The sequence below is a fragment of the Nelumbo lutea genome, chromosome 3 (assembly GCF_056320005.1).
Source record: "Nelumbo lutea isolate HS-2025 chromosome 3, American lotus-T2T, whole genome shotgun sequence".
Classification (NCBI taxonomy): domain Eukaryota; kingdom Viridiplantae; phylum Streptophyta; class Magnoliopsida; order Proteales; family Nelumbonaceae; genus Nelumbo; species Nelumbo lutea.
The window spans coordinates 12934332-12954228 of NC_142686.1; the positions used below are offsets into that span (position 1 = coordinate 12934332).

Genomic DNA, 19897 nt, shown 5'->3' on the forward strand with positions numbered 1-19897 from the left:
TCCTGAAAAATGTTTTTTTTTTGGTTTTTCTAATATTGCTAGCAACAGTATGCTGATGTGGCACTGAAAATGCCTATGTGGCAGCAATGGTCCCAAACAAGAAAAAAAACTGTTTTATAAGAAAATGGCATGCCTATGCAACACCGTTTTCTCTGACAAAACATCACCAACAGGATCAATTTATTAAAAATTTGTATCGATCAACCTGAGACATTGCAAGTAGAAGTGGCAATAGTACCAAAAACAACCTAATTTTACTGCTGAGTTGCAATCAAATTTATTCCCACCTCGGGTGAGAAATTGCACTCAAAAAAAGTTGAAGATCTTCCAAAGAAACCTTCTATGAAATTGCAGTAACTTGAATTGAGAGAGACATGTGCAAAAAAGTTCTGTATGTGTAAAAACAACTTGCCTTACACCCTTTTATAGATTGTAGAGAGTCACTTGGAAACATTTCTTGTACAGTCACGAATTTAAATTAGGTGATTGATCTTTATCAATTAATTGTTTTAACAATTGATGACTGTTAAACATTTTAAATTCTGTCTCTTGATCACATCTTATCAAATCTTGGCCAATGGTCATGATCGAGACTCCAACTCACATCCCTATGCATGTGCACACTGTACAGTAGCATGTGTGGGCATTCTCCAGCCAGTTTCAGCAGCGACAGGGAAAAGAGAATAGGATTACAAGAGAGGAGGGTGAATGATCATGCATCGGAGAAATGTCACACAATGTTGGGACATGCATTTCTCTTTGATTGGGTAAGCTGCAAATGAAGCAGTGCGAAGTAACCAGCAAATCTGGTCAAGCCCAAGGTGGTGAATGATCAAGAAAGTGCACACAATCAGCATGGATTCATTCATCCTAAGCTTTTGAGGAGGGCCATCAGGCCTTCTCTTTTCTTTTATATGTGATATATGGTTCATCATCATCCAAGACTTATTCCAACTATATGGGGTCAGTTACATGAATCTTTTCTTGCCATTTCTTGTATATGTGATATAAGTCCCTTATATACACTTTTTTTTTTTTTGCATATAATCAAATACAATATACTTACCCTCTCTCAAAAAAGAAAAGAGAAGAGAAGAGAAGATAAAAGAAAAATGAGAATCACAAGCTGCAAGGAGAGTGTTGAGATCAGGATCGGTACTATAGGGCAGATTGAAGGCTCCAAAGAGATATGGAAAGCCAAACAAATGCTAATTTTTGATTGGTAAGTATATGATTGCTATGAACAAAAGAACAAAATGACAAAAAATAGGTTCATTTCTTCTTTTCTTAAAGGCCCAAGAGATTAACTGCTTATTAACACATATATACACCAATAAAAAGATAAGCATCCATAATATCTAACAACAAAAAAACAATGAAAAAACGTTTCATTGGCTATTTGCTTTTGCTTGAACAAAACTTACTGATTTGCAGAATGTTGCAGTTGTCTATATGCTACCTGCTTGTATAATTTTCTTGTCCAGAAAAACAATCCCAAAGCAACAAGAAAACCCAAGAGACTAACTGATGCCATAATTAAAAAAGATAACATGAAGCAGTGAACACCACTGCAAGTCTTCCCACTGTCTGATGCTTCTTTGTCATAAATATAACCAACAACCCTCACAGAGAGAATATATGATCCAAGTGGACTTGCAATGGAAATGGTGTTGAATATGGTACCCATGTGCCGTACACCAAATACTTCAGAGCTAATAGTGGGCATTAATGACCATTGTGAACCATAACAAATGCCCACCAAAATTGATCCTGCATACAAAGCCCCAGGAAGACCAGATGCAATAACTATATGACCTATGCTCATGGTTGCCAGAGTGATGGCCATGAATGATGGCCTTGCCCAGCCTCTCGAGTGCAAGAAATAATCAGAAATGTACCCAGCTCCAAAACGACCAAGGAAGTTCCAGATGCTCCAAAGAGAGACCAAAGTACTTGTCTCCACACTAGAGTAACCAAGAGATCCTCCTATTTGGCTGATGTTATTCACAGTGGCCAGTCCAGATCCCATACCACATGCCATGGCGAGGAATATCATCCAGAAGTTAACTGTACTAATGGCTTGCAGAAGATTCAAGTCTTCTCCCCATGGCCTTATCCTCTTTTCATGAGTGCAGGATTCTTGATTGGTATCACTAGACATGTCATGATACTTCTCTGCTTCCAATGGATCTGATTCGTCCATTGCTCTGGTCCCCACAGGGTCCAGAGTCCATGATAACCTACCAACATCCCTCTGCTGAGCTCCAATTGCAATACTAAGAGGGGAGGTTACCAACAAGAGGAGTACTACAAGCACAAGTATGTGCATCCACAATTTGAAAGTTACAATGTTTTCCAAGATTATTATGACCATGAGATAAGCAGCAATTATCAAAGCAACAAATGAAAAACCATTCAAGTGCCTTTTGTCATCTCCTCCATTTGTAGGATTGATTGTTACAGAATACATTAGTAAGAGGGGAGTGATGGTTGGCAACAAAGCAAGCATGAGAAGAAAGGAGCTTGGCTTGCCCCTGAATATTGTCTGATATACCTGAATCAGTATTGCTCCACTAAGACCAAGAAACCCCTAAAACAAGGAAGGTAAATTTTAGATATAACACAAGGTCAGAATGATCAAGAACAAATCAAAGACATCTGTATGAAACTTCCTGACAGGGTTACCAATACTAATGCATAGAGACATATTAGAAGTGTCCAGGGTTATGCAACCCCTACTATGCTTTGGATTGGGTTGGGTCAAACTTGGGCAACCTGACCCAAACCAAACCCGATATGTTATCATCATATATTCTTGTACACTATGTAGGACATATTTATGTGGGAGGGGGAGGAAAGAGGATGATGATGAAGGGTGGTTTGTTGTAAACTATTACTATAATATGATGCTGTTAGACAGTTTTGTACGCCCTTAGCTTCAATTCAATTTGATGTATTTTTGACATTTAGTGTAAATAAACAAAGTACAGGTTTGATTCATGATGTTTGGTATATTTCTGTGTAATACCCTAAAATTGGACACTTATAGAAACTTGTGTTAGTTTTAAATGTTCACAGCCATTGGATAAGTCCGGGGAGATTTATCCTGCCAATGTTGATACTGATGTGCCACCAAGTGTTGGGAGGGCTTGTTTCGGCCATCAGGGTAAGACCCAAGGCACATGCAGTATGGGATTGCTTGAACCCTTGAACCGGACCAGATTTCTAGTATTCCCCTAAACCTTGGAGACAGATGGGCAAAACTGGAAAGCTACACTTGATCCCTGGACTCGATTATGACACTTCACTAGGTGTCGGATCGGGCTGTCTTTGATATGTCAATCAGTGAGATCCTTTGTCGGACAATGGTAATCATCGGGAATGCACTCTCTCTGATGGAAACCAAACTGCCGACAGTTGATTTCAATCGTTGGAATTTTGTTTTGCAAAATTAATATATATATATATATATATATATATATTTCAAAAGATTTGCAAAAGGTTTTAATTCCCGGGAACCATGTGAGTAGAGAGTGCGGCACTGTTCCTTGCAGTCGAGGGAGAGATCTTCTCTTGTCGGGCAGTGCTTGATCATTAAGGGCTGAGAGGTTAAGTATAAGACCATTTAGGATAATACCTGATGGGCTAATCTTGCACCTGCCCACAGTCCCTGGGTTTTTTATAAGATGGTTTGGCCCAGGGACCACTTAATGTAAGTGTTGGGCCCATAGGGTCCATGTGATGGGCTCAAGGGGTCACTAAGTTTTCAGTGAATTCGGCTGGGCCTTGTAATAAAGTTTGGGCCGAACCCATGTGGCCGGTGTGTAGATCAATGCTTGGGTCCCACGCCATACAAAGAAGCCCAATTGGGCAGCAGATTGGAAACTAGTTAAACACTGAACACTTAATGGGCCAAAAGCCCATTACGAGCTGGGCTGATATAATCACCCATCTATGGGGCGAATATGAGATTAATGTTAGTAAAAAAGATTGGGCTTTTGACCTTATCCACTCTAGGAGACCAAATTCAAATCAGATTTGAATTTGGTAACCTCCTGATAAGATCAGGAGTAAACTAACTTAATCTGCAGATATGATTAAGATTATCCCCTATCCAAATATTGATTTTGATTGGGATAACTCCTAATTAGGAGGATTTCTTAATCAAGAAGAAAGGAGGAGAAAGCTAATTCGAATATACCAGATTTCGAACCAAGTTTTTTCAAGAGAGAAGAAAGTCTTCTGCATACAGAGATTAGATCTCAAAAACTCCAGAGAGAAGAAAAACTGTTCAGCCATCTTCGTCCCAGGAATTTTCCTCCATCTGCCACCAACCCCTCTTGCAAGATTCGATCTTTGTAGGAGAAAGAAGTCAAGAAATCAGTTCTTGACATCAGTCTTGCAGAAAAGACTGAAAATGATTTAGTGTTCAAAGTTTCCAGTGGGTTCTTGTGAAGGATCCAGTGTGTCGGGCGGACCTTGCTAGTTCCGTTCCATCAATAGCTGTGTCATCTTCAGCAGGAGCGGATGTTGGCATCTTCTTTGGGCGTGAACACCAACTTTGGGAGATATTGTTTCTCCGGATCAGGTATAATCCTTCCTGTTCCCTTTTGGTTCAGATCTAGTTTGATTATGATTCAAGTAGAATCCTTGAATATTTGTATTCTAAATTTAGAGTTGGGAGAAGGTAGGAAAATTTTTGAAATTCGCCCACCCATTCCGCACCTTTCTTGGCATCTATTACATGGATCCTACCAATCTTTCAGCTTATCTATCAGTTTCATATACAAACTCTATAATTACTTGAATATGATAGTATATGTTTATGCAAATATTTGTAAATTTGGTAGGTCTGAACCCAACCCAACCCAACCAACTAGATCTCACAATTGGGTTAGGTTATGGTTGAGAACCTCAGGTTAAAAATTGGATTGAGTCAGGATTGATCACAACTCGAGCCAACCCAGCCCAACGATTGGCCCTATATACAGAGGAAGTTATTTTAAAACCATTATTGTCTTTGGTCATTTGTTACTACATGGATTTCTTCACTACTAATAAAGCTCCTCTCAAACGCAAAGTAAACGTGAGTGTGGAATTTGGGGCCTTTTTAACACCAGCGACCAGTCTATGAATCGGGCCCTTCTACTACCATGAATTATTGGGCAAGAAAACCAAAACAGGCAATATAAAAATGGTCCAGACTTTGAATTAAAGTAGGCAACCGCAGCTAACAATGACATACCGAGTCGATCTCATCCGAAACCGAAACCAATATTTTTTTTCCTCTTTTGTTGTTGGGAAGAGAGAGAGCAAGATACCTTCATGATGCCGACGATAGTGCCACCATAATCAGGAAAATTCTGGACGGCGGTTACGACGTTAGCGGTGTTGAAGAATGTCTGAGCATGAGCAGCAAGAAACATGAACAAGCACATGAGTAGGACCGGCGGTCGAGGAAGCACTCCGATGACCGAAAGCCACATAAGAAAGTAGCCCGTGAAGCACTGGATAGCTCCGACAGTGAGAACAACCCATGGCCCTCCAACCCGGCTAATCCAAGAAGAAGAAGAAGAAGAAGAAGAAGAAAACGCACAATAACGAGGACGGACGGCGACGGAAGAGTAGAAGAGGCCGGAGAGGATACCAGCGTTGGCACCGATGTCTTTGAAGACGGCGATGGAATCGAGAGTAGACTGATCGTAACTTTGACTGGATTTGAGCACAGGTGAGTAAATACCGAAGGCGTAGGCTGAGCCACTGGTGCACTGAATCCATATGCTGGCCACCGTCGCGATCCATTTGCTGCTCTCCATCGATCTTCTCTTCCAATTTCCGACTTCTTTTCCATTCACACAAAAGCAAGCTTCGACCGTGAAGTCAGAGTTAAAAAATAAGCTACTCTAAAACCGTGAATCACAGCCATCAATGAATTGATCGGTGTGGCCCTACCTCGATGGCTGTGATTCACGGTTTAAGCTCAGCGGTAGCTGATTTCTAATCGACTTAAGCTATACCTCCTGAATGACCCAGCACGGGAGTTTCGTATGATATCAGCTAAGAAGCAGATCGACGACAAGTGTCATCACACTCAGGAGAGAGAGTCCAAACGTGATTACGTGGCAAAACAAGGCGATTCGTTGTGCATGGCGACAAAAGCCAAAAGTGATTCGACGTAAAGTAAAATGAAAATGTCTATCAGACACGCGTCATTGTATTATTGCATGTCATGTACTAATCTTCACTCGAGTAGCGTTGGGACCATGGAAAATAGACGTCAGATTTCCTAATCTTGAATCAGAGTGGATTAACCCTATAAATAGCCGGATGGTATGCGTCGATGCCGATAATTTCCAAAAATCCAATTGCCAGATTCATCCTTGTCTTTTAGTTCTGCGAAGAAACAGACGGCGAGCCCTCCGTCGGTGTCGTACATGATATTTTGCAGTTGGAATTTTTGCGATTTTCTCTGTTCCTCTGCTACTCTACTCGATCTTGCTGTCGCATTCAGCGACCAACTTGAGAGAGGCAGCAAGAGAAAGATATAGCGAGCTTGAGTTGGAGGGGGGAGGAGACAGGAGTGTACCGGTTTCTGAGGGTGACGATGGCGAGAGAAGTAAGAGTGAAGTTGGACAAATGGGGTTACGAGGTGAATACATCTTCCGATGCCTGCATCGCCTCCATCAACTCATTCTATCACGAGGTCTGTTCGTCTGTCTTTTATATGCGTCCATCTCTATTTGTCTCTGTTTTGATTCAGTCTTCCTGAATTTGTTTCAACGAATGAAGGTTCTTAGTTATGGGAGACATCGGGCGGTAATACTCGAAGCACCAGTGCACGACAAGGACTGTGTTCTCGGCAACATCTTAGCTGCTCATTATCTCTCCTCCCATAACCCAGCACTTGCCCCCTTTCATCTTGCCGCTGCCAAGTCTCACCTTGTAAGCTTCTCTCTCATCTCTTCTCCCCACCCCTCTCTCTCTTTCTCTCTCTCAATTGGAGTTTAAATTATCTCAGGAACACGCCACCCCATACGAGAAAGCAGTTTTTGAGGTTATTTCCTACATGGTGACCGAGGATAGGGACGACGATGTTGTTGTTGATTTACACTCAAAAGTGGGTATACTCTAATGGTGCTCTTTATGCCATTTATTATCTTAAAGGTTATCCTTTTTAGCAAATAAATCTTCTTGGTAAATAACTTCTGTGTTTATCGACTATGTTATTGTTTTTATGGCCTAATCGCTTATTGAAGATATGCTGCAAGCGTTATCCATATGTTTCAGATTTTCTTGCATTCTTTATCTTTAGCATATAATTAGTAATTTGAATGTTCTTACATGATCCCTGCTACTATTTGACCAAAAAAGAAATATCTAACCACCACGTCAAGAGACTTGTCCTTTGACTTTTCTGTGACACATTCATTTTATGGGTAAAATCTACTAGAAGTGTTCTGTTGCCTTGATACCAGGTAGCCAATTGAAGTCTATCCTAGAACACCAGGTGGATCACAAGTCGGAGGTCTTATATGCTATTTAAGGTTGCCTTGAGATTTCTCTCGTTGAGGCAGTTGGTTATAAACATTCTAAAAGTTTCACGCCCTGTTCTGCATTCCCTTCTAGTCAGTTTTTTATTTTTTTACCATGTTCTTGGATTAGAAAACAGAAGGTCATATTTTAAATGGATACACATGCTGCTTCTTATGTAATGTAAAGTGGGAAGATTAGAGGATTTTTTTCTTTTTTTGATAGGTAACAGAAAATTTTCATTAAATAGACAATAATATACAGAAAGTGATACAACCGGGGACTGAGTACCCCTTAGAGCATGTGTAACAATTAAGTCCTATTGCAATCAATCCCTGCCCAACCCTTACCCGCAGTATCAGGTTAACATTTTTTTCCTTAAAACAGCTGAGCCCAAAAAACCTGTTCCCGTACAACCCCTTGCCTTGCTAGAGAGTCTTCCTTCCCATTAGCTGCCCTTGGAACCCACTGAAAGGATACTGCCATGCCTCTCAGGTGCCATTTAATTTTCTTTACAGTTCCAAGCTGCCTTCTTGCCATTCTTTAGCCAGCTTACTACTACTTGGGAGTCTCCTATTGATAACCTTCAGAAGAATAGAGGATTTCTTTCAAATTGTTATGTTCATTTGCAGTTTGCAAGTGATTATGGTTATGTCATTGATGTTTCATAATGCTCATGATTTTGCATCTGGTTTTTTATCTTCTACAGCTACTGAAAGGATTCCCAAAAGACCTTGTATCTCTGAAGAGGGCTCAGGTGTTTTGCTTCTACATGGGTCGACCTGATTTGTCTATGGATCTTGTTGAACAGGTTGGATTCCTGATATTGTTGAGACTACCTATGTGCTAAATTTGGCTTTATGGCTGTATATTTATTGTAATTCTATGTTACCAAACCATTGTAAGTAATTTTAGAAGTTTTTCTTTTTGGCTTTTTTGTTTCACTAAAAATTGTTGGAGTGCTTGGATTAGCACCGCAAAGCAGGTACTGTTCCCCTATATGAAATCCAGGCAGAGCCCTGTTTGGTTAGGCTATGGTTTGAAAGCCATGAAGCCCAATAAATATCTTTTCTGGTTTGGTAAATGGTAAGGTGTTCTTTGAAAGCCACAGTTCAGTAGGGCTTGAAACCCAAAAAAAAAACCAAAAGCAAGAAGCTCCAATTGAAACATTCCAATTTTCAGCTTTGAGCTTTCATTCGAAAACCCAGATATCTTTCTAACTTGTATGCATTGGCCACACATGTTATTTATAAGGCAACTAGGGGACACGAATTGGTCATTTTCCATTGTTGTGAGAGTATGAGGAGCAACTTTACCGGAAAAAAAAGGCTTTCCAAGCTTTATCTCCATCATTGAAACCCTAAAAAAACTTATTAGTTTTTAGGTTTTGAAAGATCTTTTAGAAAGCCCAACCAAAAATCGCCGATGTAATGCTACATCATCTTCCAGTTTCACACCTTAGTCTGTGCTTGTTTTGATAGAAAACAAGAGAGACACAGAGAGTTGAGGGGAAGTTCTTAAGGAAAAATCTCTTGTTTTCTATCAAAACAAACACAGCCTTAGGGTAAATTTCCCACTGCATCACTTCCTTTTGGAAAAAAAGAATATTATGGCATTTTTTAACACTGATGTCAAACTCCATCATTTGGTTATGCTTTTCTTTGCTAGTATAATCTTCTATTTCTTAAAAATGATATTAATAGGCAATTCTGGATGCTCTTTCAAGGAAACACTACCTTAGTACATTTCTTTTATAGGGCCTTTCACAATGGTTTCTTATTTATTCTTGAAGTTTTTAAATGATATATTCAACAGGTTTTAGCACAAAACCAACAAGAAAACTACATATATGGCATGCTTTCTTTTCCTTTGCTGGAGCTTGGTAGAATGACTGATGCTGAGAAAGCAGCTCAGAAGGGATATGGAATCAACAAGAATGATTCCTGGTCACAGCATGCTGTAAGTCAAAGTTGTAATGATCTCCATTGATAAGTCCATTTGGTTGTCTGTTTATAGTCACGTTTCTCTTTTTCTCTATGTTGCTGGGACTAGATCCTGCATTTACCTGTTCTTTTATTATGCACAATTGACTGTACAATGAACTTCATGTCACGAAGTTTTGGTGGGAAGGTATCTATAAAAAAAAAAAAGTTTTGGTGGGAAGGTGATTCTTTGGTATAACCTACTGATTATCACTAACCCATTATGTAAGCAATACTTTATAGTAGGGGTGAAAAACTTGTTATAAACAATAGAAAAGATATGTCAGAACATTTGGGAATGTTTTGAGAAATATTACAGTTACAATTTCATGTTGGTACCCATTGAGATGGAAATATTAAGAAACATGACAATCTTTAACATGATTGAGTCCAGGTGCACAAATTACTTGGATCCTATTCTCTGTTTTCACCCTTGGTTATGGGTCCTCCTCCAATGAATGCCCATTGGTTGATCTAGAACTAGATAACAATCCTCTTATGGTTCTAAAAATACTTTCTTTCCTTTGTATAATTCAAACTTTGTAGTTAAACAGATAATGTAATTTCTAATCAATAATATAAATATGTAGAATTCTAGATATCATGATACCACATTCTTGAGCAATAATGGAATCATTGGTTGTTTGTTAGTTAAAGATCCTTAAAATAAGTTACAAATACTTTATTAAAGTTGGTAGTTGCTTAATCAGGATTTATTACATGACATTGATCACACATAGGTGAATCAGCTGATCATCTACTTATTCATTGCAATTTCTCTCAAAAGATCTGGTGCCATTTCTTAAACCTGACTGGATACAGTTGGGTCTTTCCAAAGCATATTCAGGAGTTTCTCCATCAGTGGCATGGTTCAGGCCTGAGCAGAAGAGGTAAAGTGTACTGGAAAATGATGCTACATGCAGTACTGTGGGGAATTTGAGAGGAAAGAAACAGGCACTCAAACGATCTTGTTGCTTCCATTCTACCCTCAACCAATCCAAAGACTACAGATACCTCATAATGAAGGAGGGATGACTTTAAACTTTGACGGAAGTGCTGCAGGCAATCCTGGTGTAGCTGGGATAGGGGGTATTTTGAGGGATGATCTGGGTAATATCTGTTGGGTTTTTAGTGGCCCAATTGGTTATGCCGATTCAACAAAGGCTGAAGTTTATGGCTGCTCTCACTGGAATCAGCATAATAAAAAGATTGGGCATACAGAACTTATCCATTGTAGGAGACTCTGCTAATACTATCAAATGGCTGAAGGACAAGGTGGGGGGCCCTTGGAGGTTGAGTCATTATCTGGCTGAGGCTAGAGACTCTTTGGAAAATATAAACACAAACTTTATGTGGATACCGAGGGAGTTGAATCATATTGCAGATAGTTTAGCTAAAATAGGAGCAAGACTAGAAAATCTGTACAGCAATAGGCTTCCCCCCTTGTAATTTTTCTCTTTAGCTGTTTGGGTTTTCTTTCTTCTGTGCAGTACATCTGCTCATGTACTTTCATGCTGCTTTAATGAAATCTGGTTAACCTTTTCTCAGAAAAAGTGATCACACATGAATTGCAATGGACGTCATAAGTAATCATTGTCTTATATTACTGACTTGTGTAAATGACAAGACCCGATATCTGACATTCACCAGGATGTTAGACTTGATGGGACCAGATTTTTAATCAAATCCTAATGTATGGCCTTGATCAATAATCAGGTCTGTTATTTGGGTTACACTATTTTTCAGCAATGAGCTAATAGGGTTCACATCTAAACCAGATTGTCTGGAGTTGAGTGTATCAATTTGCACTTAATTAACAATCTGTCGACATCAAGGTACCTGATGCAAACTTTTCTTTTTTTAGTTTTTTACTCTATTTGATAACAAAGTCCTTGATTATCCCAACATGATATGACTGAAAAAGCTCATTTTGTCCTTATTATTAATCACTTCACTTATGGATACACTGTTGGACTTCTGTTGTAAATTTATTGATTGGGATAAGAGGATTCTCTCTGTACTGTATTAAGGACCACTTCAGTTCTTTGTCTTTATGGCTTCTGCAAATTTTGTGGATTTCTGTGCAGTTATGCCATGTTTATCAATATGATGGTCGTTTCAAGGAAGCAGTGGAATTCATGGAAGAATGTTCTCCTTCATGGGGTTCATGTTCATCCTTCATGTAAGTTTTTATTTCTCAAATAAGAGATTGTAAAAAATTCCATTTTTAGTTTCATTTAGCATCATAGTTTGAGACACCTGAAACTTATTTTCAGGTACACACACAATTGGTGGCACGTTGCTGTTTGTTACTTGGAAGGTCATTCCCCAATCAACAAAGTATTAGAAGTTTATGACAAATATATATGGAAAGAGTTGGAAAAAGGTGATGCTGTGCCTGAAGAGGTAATTTACAGACTATTCTCTTTGGCACTGCCCTGTTTGTTGTACTGGCAAGTAATAAATATCTTGTGCATGCAGGTGTATCTGAATGCTCTAGGCTTGTTGTTGCGAGTACATGTTCGCGGCCAGATAGCTTTTTTTGAGGACCGCTTAAAGATCTTGGTAGATCGTCTTGTTGATCGGGTAAGTTATAATTAAATTAATCTATTGTAAAAGATTTTCATGTCAAGAATACATGGTTTGGAGGCAACCAGGTTAAGGTTGGTGGTATTAGTTTTTGTGTGCTTTTAAAGGATATTCTTAAGGTTACTCAGATTATCTTATGGACCAACTGAGCTAAAAGTGTGGCTTTCTACTGTACAAATGTCATGCCAACAATACATGGTTATCAAGGTAACTACGTGAGCTTAGGCATTAACCTTTGTCTGGATGCCTGGATTCCTAGGGCCTATGCCTTCTCATGCACTAATATTAGTAGCAAAGAATTAACAAATCAACAACCTAATATCCTAATTCTGGAACTTCAGTGGAAGAAAAATCATGGAGGTGGCTGTAGGGTTAAGCTTCAGTCTTTTAGAAATTTACCATTCATAGTAAAAATTAAAATTACTATTTATAATTTATAGTAAAATCATGATATACTAGTTTTAGACATTTCTGGTCTTTTAGATTGAGCTACTAGTTGTTAGTTGCTTTAAAGAGTTTGCTTAGGTTTGGTCATTGGGTACAACACGCATTTGTATGTGAAGTTATGGTTTAGTATTATATTGATCTACTGATTGTTATAACCTTTGTGGATGTGTGTTGCAATTTTCAGTCGACCTGGCATATGGAGTGGCATCTTGATTTGTTGATATTATGGGCCTTATCTAATACTAAAGAAACGGATAAAGCAGAGGATCTACTCAATGCCATGAAGGCTAGGTAGTAGGAAATCAACACTTTACTTTCCTTAAGCTGTATTCAATGTATCCTTTTACCTTTTTTTTCCCCTGAATAAATTTTAAGGTGAGCCCTAGCACCATGGTCCAGATGTTCAAAATTGTTACCTAACCAGTTGAGATGCATGCTGCAAATCAACCAATTGAACTATGCTCAAGTCCAATAAAGATTGAAGATTGAGATACTAGCTAACTGTCATTGTTCCTTTGTCTTTTTTTCCCCTTTGAAGGTTTTATTTGATGAGCAAGAAGAAGCAACTGTCAATGCAGAGAGGAATTAAGGTTTGAAACATTCTTTTTTTGTTCCTTGTCAACCTATTTCATGGGCATGTTTTTGAAGTTTGAACTTCAATCTTGGTCTCTCTTTAGGCTAAGACAAACTTTTAGTAGCACATCACATTTCTTCACTGGACATTGAGTTTCAATGTGTGCCTGCAGATATTGGTTGATAAATGCTTGGTCAAATTATGTTTTTGATGTTAGAATGATACTAATTAAATTCTAACCCTTCAACTAATCACTGTACGTTCTGTTGTTACCCAAACCATTGTTGTTCTTTAACTTATCTTGTATGACCTGCACATTGTCTTTTCTTTCCTTTCTTTTTGATTGGGGGAGAGAGGGTTCTGTAAGAGCAGTACTTGGTAGGTATATTTTACTTTATTGGTTTGTAGAGCACACAGTTATAGTTGTATCAATGGAGTTCTTCTGTTAGAATTGTTTTGTTGGTTCTCATGAGCTAACATATAACATATTGATGTTAATATTGCAGCTTGCGGAGGCCCTGTATGAATATGGGAGGGGCAAGTATGAAGAGGCTTTTCATATGCTTGCCCCAGATTTTGATGCTAGTTATTGCAAAGTATGAATCTCTTATATAGTTCATTTCTTTTTCCTTGTATCTCAGCTGTATGCAAGGTTCAAAGTATACGGTCAATACGTATCATATCGGGAGCTTCCCGATATGCCCCTACAGAGGGTGTATCAGGGTTTCGACTGGTTCAGGGGGTGGACGGACCTTAAACCGGCTCCTCTGAATCAGATTTGGAAAAAAAACTAAAAAAAAAAAGCTATCGATACTGCCCGATACGCCTCTACCGGCGTATCAGGCGTATCAATATTTTGAACCTTGGCTGTATGTAATTATTTTCAGTTTTTTAATCCCTTTTTACTTTGCCAGATGGTTGGGGCATCAGATGAACAACTAGATGTCTTTAATGAAGTTTGGTGTAGCATTTTGTTAAATACTGGACGGGCCTCAGAGGGTATGACTACCAATATCTTTCTATTCTTGAACTTTGTGGTGGTTCTTTTCTCCTTGACATGATGTTTAAACTTTGAACTACAGCAATAAAGGAAATTGAGAAACGGATTCAGAAGAGGGAAGGGATTCCATTCCTATGGCGCTTGCTGGTAAATTCCAACCTGCACTGTTCTTAGATTCACCAGTTATTAGATTTTAACTGAAGCAAATCTTTGTTAACACTAGCTGAATTTTTAGAAACTCAATGGTAATGTTGATTTAATTCACCAGTCAATGGTCATGCACCTGAACGTATATGAATACATGTATTCCAATATGCATTTACAGTTTCATGTGAGTTGTATTTCCATGATTGGTCCAGGAGAGAGGTTATTCAATGGCTGGCAGGGAGGATGTTGCTGTTGTGTCAGAGAAGGCCAAGGCACTAGAGGCTGCATATTTCAAACAGCTCTTTTGAACATGCCCAAATATCTTATAATTCCTTCCAAGTAACCTTTGGAGGAAAAACTGTTTTATCTGTTGATTCCGTGGCACTAGAGGCCACGGCGCTAGTTGTATTTCCAAGTAACGTTTGAACATTCCAATAATTTATAATGTTCCGAAAGCCCTGTTGTACTACTTACGTGCTCTTTGCTGAGCCAACATTGTTATGTTGCAGGAGAGAGTAGTCAATAAATAAATACAAAAGCTCATATATTTGCATGATCACCCAACGCCTTTGATGATTCATTTTCTTCCAAATTTCTCCCATTTCCAGATAGTCTGCAAATACTCAAATACCAGAAAGGGCACCTGACCTTTTCTCTCTTAGGGGGAGATTGCCCCACCCCACGCCGTTGTGCTGATTACCGATTATTGATTACTTCAATGAACCTTGTGGCTTGTGAAAACAGCACTCTTCTGTTATGGAATTGTATTGCTTCATGTGAGGTTGCATCGCCCAAAGGAAAGAAATAATAGTAGGTAGGTCCCACAATTTCAACCCATTAAAGTCAAGCCTCGTGAAAGCTTTCTCTATGCATGTCAGTATATGTATATGCACAGACACTGGATAATCACAAAGGAACCGACTCGGGTCTTTGGACACGGACAGATTGGCAGTTGTTTTCACTGGAGTCCGGAGAAACTAAAGATTTGCTACACGTCTAACAGATAATGAACATACCATAATCATGGTCACCAGTCATTAAATCAGTGAAAAGAAATTTCGCTTGGCTTGTTTCTTCGTTAAGATTTTTGAATTTTTCAACTTCTGGATGTGATGTACTAAATTGTATTTAAGGCCACCAACAAGAGCTGAAAATAATAAATTCCTATTATTCCTAGACAAATAAATTACTGAGATTGGTAATGCAGTGAAATTAGATCTAACATATTCATCTAAAAAGAAGAAAAAAAAAAGAAGTGTTGAAACTGGACCAACCCAGAAACTCTTCTCTTTTGCTCTTTGATCAGTTGACGCTGGTGAGACTGAAGCAAGCAGCAGCGCTCTTGAGTTCATTCTCTGAAACATGCTCAATTGACTGTGTAGTATCCTTCAATGAAGAATCCGAGCTGCTGATGAATTGTAATATAAATTAGAAACTGGTAAAGTAACAAGATATTAATTAATGCAATAAGAAAGAACAAAATGTTCTAAACCAAGTATGGAAGAAATAACTTGTTACCTTGAATCGTAAGCCTCCTTGGAATCTATATAAGATTGTCTGTCATCAATTGTGTCAAAGAATGGAGGGATCTCATCATAGTCCTGTGGGGCTTCAGTTGCTTCTTGGTGGATAGGAATCTGGTGTGAAGCAAGCAATTGAGACTGTATTGCTACAGACGAATTATTATTGTTGGTGTTGCTGTTGTTGTTGTAAGGATGCTGAACCCATAAAGGACTCGCTAAATTGTCCTTGGAATCCATGTACATTGCCGTATTATAAACAGCATTGTTGGCATTAGAGAAAGAGTGATGCGGCGCAAGAGAGACCCCAGTTGCCACAGCATTGTAGGGCTGGTGGGAATGGTGTTGGAACAGTGGAAGCGCATTGTTGGGTGAAGGCATGCCCAGTTGTAATTGGGAAGAAGGAGAATGATGCTGAGGGGAAGAGGCAATGTCATGTTGTCGATAGATGGCAAGCTGTGCATTAACAGCATTGAGTTCTTGTTCTGTTTGTTGTATCTGGTACTGGAGGTGGCAAATAATCCCACAACATCCATGAACGGGGAACCGGTCGCGAATGTTGGCTTGATAGATGATGGATCGCATTGCTTCCATTTTCTGGCTGGTATTCAATTGCTTGAGTATCTTGAGAATGTTGCTTACACCAAATAATCTATGAGCATTTTGGAACATTTTGGGCTGATCAGGAGGGAAGTAAGGGGCGAGGGGACAATCGGAGGAGCACTTTCTACGTTGGTATTTGCAAGCAGCACAGGCTTGGCTTGTGCCACCCTTTACGGTCATCTTCTGCTAGAGAACCAATGCTGGATTGCAGGAGTAGAGAGTTGACAACCAAAGAAAGAATGAGAAGATGAAACAAACAAGTAGAGAAGAGGGAATTGTTTGAGAAACAGAGAGAGAGAGAGAAAAAAAAAAAAGAAAATCTGCATAGGATTGTTGAATATGGAAACGGATACAGCCTACAGGTATGATTGATGCGGATTTGCTGGGTGTAACGACTTAGTAAAAGTGAGAGAAAAATACATTTGAAAATTAAAGTTGAAAAACCGATTTTACTGGGTAGTTTCAAAAGTCTTTGACCGAAGGACAAGTGTTGGGTCCTGGGAGTCTTTCAAGTTTATGGGCAACCTATTTTCTCCTTTCTCTCTCTCTAAGCAATAAAAATTAGGGTAAAATATAAAGGCCTCTCCTAAGGTTTCACTTTCACGAAAATCTCCCACTCGTATTGAAAAAGCCTACAGTTACCTCCCTTTTCTTATTTGGTGTAATGTATTGATTTTTTAAAAGTATCCATTTTACCCTTATACCTATAAATTTAGATGATAATTTACTAAAATATCCTTCAAATAGTCTTTCACTTTTAATTAGAAAAACCTCCGAGTTAGATTGAAAAGAATAAAGTAATTTTACTCTATGAAAACATCAAGTCTAATGAAGTTTAGAAGGGAAATTTCGTGACTTTGAATTCTTCATTACTGGAACAAAGATGGAAGGGAGGTAACTGCAGGTTTTTCATAAACTATAAAAGAGGTTTTTATGAAAAATAAACCTCATGGGAGGTTTTTGTGATTGTCATAAATTTTAGAGGAGATTTTTATTTTTTACCCCTAAAAATTAAGAAAATAAAAAAATTGCCTCTCGGGTCTGTTTAGATTTTAAATAGGCACAATGTGCCATATGGAGGGTTAATCTAGTAAATTTTGGCATATTTTGGTTTAGATCAATTAAAATACTTCTATATTTGAATTCGAATTCAAGTTCTAATTTAATTTGATTAAATATTCAATAAGTTCAAATTCAAATTAATATATTTTTATGATATATATTCATATCAAATATTTTATAGTTCTAATTCAAATTAAAAAAAAAAGCAAACTTACCCTAAATTAGAAAAATGCATGTATAAATTGGCCATTAACCCTAAAAGAAAATGTTTCACTTCTATTTGTCCATCTTCTATTTGCATGTAGAATAAGATTTCAGATTTCCTTTCCACAAAATTGGTCCTCACACCCACCTCACAACATTTGTAGTCATCCATTGGAAATGAATTGGGATTTGCTCCTCACATAATGCACCTCACACCAACCTCACAACCCCATCTCACTATGTATTAGGAACATCTCCCCATGAATTACAACACAAAATATGGGAGATGTTCCTAATGTGCACCTGGGAGGCATTGTGGGGTTAGTGTGAGGAGCATATGTATTTTCATTGGAAACACCTTCCCATGAATGAAAGAATCGGGATTTATTCCTCATCACCTCACAGCGCATCCCACCATGTATTGAAAACATCTCCCCATTAATAACAACACAAAGTATGGGAGATGTTTCCGATGTGTGGTTGGGATACGTTGTGAGGGTGTGAGGAGCACTCTATGAGGAGTAGATCTAGACTCTGAATGAAAACATAGGATTTGCTCCTTACTGAGCACTCCTTATAGATTGTTCTAGTCGCACATCGGAAACATCTCTCGTACTTGTATGTTATTATTCATGGAAGATGATGGTGTGTGATCTGGTGCTCCTTGTTGGAGGACAAGTCGGATGATGGACTGACCAGGTCGGCTGGCCAAGCTGCAAGAAAACTATTAGAGTACTAGGGGTGGGCACTCGATGCTTAAGTTAGCAATGAGTGTACTGTGAGAATTAGAAAGCGAGAAAGCAATAGAGCTATGAGTGCTAAATCGTGCATACCTTCTCTGATCGAAGGGAACACCTTTATATAGGCGCAAGTAGTCGTGAGCTTCATGTAACGCGTCTGAGATCTCCGGGAGGACGTGGCTTATCTACCCACCATGCTCGGAGGTGGTTTCATGCTCAAAGATGGTTTTCATGTAAAAGGATAGAGCTTATCCAATTGCCTCCGAAGCAGGCAGCACAAGAATCAACTCTGTTGGTGGGGTGACATGATCGAAGGACTCGAGGACAATAAGGTGCATGCAGAAGAGGTCAATCACCATGTTAGGCAGGTCACCAACTAGACCTCGGCTAGGTCGATGGGACGTCGGCTGGAGGTCACCCTTACACCAAGGTGCTTACAAATCTTCCCTGTCGAGGTGGCATCGATACACTCTCACGGTGCGCATGATGTGTTTGATGTGCATCCGAGGTGGTTCCAAGGTGGAGTCTATAGTCTAGGCAAAGGCAAATCATTGCCTACATGGCGCCGAGGTGTTAAGCAACAGTTTGGAAGTGCCACATGGCATAATGTCAATAGAGGGCTAAATTCCACCTCATCAATTACCCACACTCCCAAGTTGAAGTTGGTTTGGCTGAGGGAGTATCACATTGTAGGTCTCTGGCCCAAAGTGATCGGGTTTGGTAGGTTCACCGCCGTCAATCCAATATGCTCTCCCAGACCGGTCGATAAAGCGCGTTGGGCATGCAAGCGTTGTGCGACGAATTTAAACTTTGAACTAAGCGCACCGGTTTGAATTTTTGAATCAGATGCGTGACTTCAAATTTCAAATTTGTCCTTGGAACTTGAAGCGAGATGTCTCTTCAAACCGTTGGATTTAGCGCATCTCGGTCATTGGTTGCTTGGTTCTCTTGCCTATATAGAGGGGGACCCTGAAGAGTCCTATTTGCACTATTTTTGAAGTCTTTTACAAAGCAGTAGAGCGAGAGACCAGAGAGTTCAGTGACAACAAGTGAGGTCGGTTCAGCGAGGTTAGTTCTTGTTCGGTTAGGTCGGTCCTGCTTGACGAGGTTGGTTTACTTTTCCTTGTCGTGTCAGTGAGTCCTTTCCCTTGTTTTTAAGTTATGTCTTTGAGTAAGTTAGAGAGGGAGTACCAGTAGGCCACTCAAGTCGAGGCGGGCCTACCAAACTGACTAGTGTTGTCAACCTGATCACAACATACCAGATACCCAATACCTTCAACCGCATCCAACCCAATGAGGACCAGTACCCCTGGAGTAATAGGCAGACCGAAATATGTGTCTTTGAGGAGGCCTTGATCGCTAGTCTTTGTTTCCCTTTCCACCCTTTCATCTACAAGGTGCTTAGATATTATGACATCTCCTTAGGTCAGCTTCCACCTTGATTTCCATTTGGACATAGACTTTTTTTTTGGGACTTTGTCAGATAAAGAAAATGCCTA

At 39.3% G+C, this 19897-nt stretch overlaps 3 protein-coding genes across 5 annotated transcripts; 1 reads left to right on the forward strand and 2 right to left on the reverse strand.

Annotated features, from left to right (window-relative positions):
• Positions 1-1257: 1257 nt before the first annotated feature.
• LOC148863023 (protein NUCLEAR FUSION DEFECTIVE 4-like) lies at positions 1258-5816 on the reverse strand. The gene is made up of 2 exons (XM_088974902.1): positions 5322-5816; positions 1258-2590 (listed from the first exon to the last, which is right to left on the reverse strand). The coding sequence occupies exons 1-2, from the start codon at positions 5814-5816 to the stop codon at positions 1421-1423; spliced, it is 1665 nt and encodes a 554-aa protein (XP_088831028.1). The 3' UTR covers positions 1258-1420.
• A 176-nt stretch (positions 5817-5992) lies between these two features.
• LOC148863024 (Tetratricopeptide repeat (TPR)-like superfamily protein) lies at positions 5993-14828 on the forward strand. Its single transcript, XM_088974904.1, has 14 exons — positions 5993-6703; positions 6790-6942; positions 7019-7117; positions 8240-8341; positions 9346-9489; positions 11600-11694; positions 11789-11918; positions 11994-12098; positions 12733-12839; positions 13087-13138; positions 13629-13718; positions 14037-14121; positions 14205-14269; positions 14482-14828. The coding sequence occupies exons 1-14, from the start codon at positions 6605-6607 to the stop codon at positions 14575-14577; spliced, it is 1422 nt and encodes a 473-aa protein (XP_088831030.1). The 5' UTR covers positions 5993-6604; the 3' UTR covers positions 14578-14828.
• LOC148863025 (protein ASYMMETRIC LEAVES 2-like) lies at positions 14481-16710 on the reverse strand. 3 transcript variants are annotated; one of them, XM_088974906.1, is made up of 3 exons: positions 15788-16710; positions 15544-15677; positions 14481-15416 (listed from the first exon to the last, which is right to left on the reverse strand). In XM_088974906.1, exons 1-2 carry the CDS (start codon positions 16570-16572, stop codon positions 15572-15574), a joined length of 891 nt encoding a protein of 296 aa, XP_088831032.1. In that variant the 5' UTR covers positions 16573-16710; the 3' UTR covers positions 14481-15416; positions 15544-15571. The 3 variants fall into 3 exon arrangements, with proteins under 3 accessions (XP_088831032.1, XP_088831033.1, XP_088831031.1); XM_088974907.1 differs by having other exon boundaries at positions 15385-15674; XM_088974905.1 differs by having other exon boundaries at positions 15385-15677.
• Positions 16711-19897: the final 3187 nt, after the last annotated feature.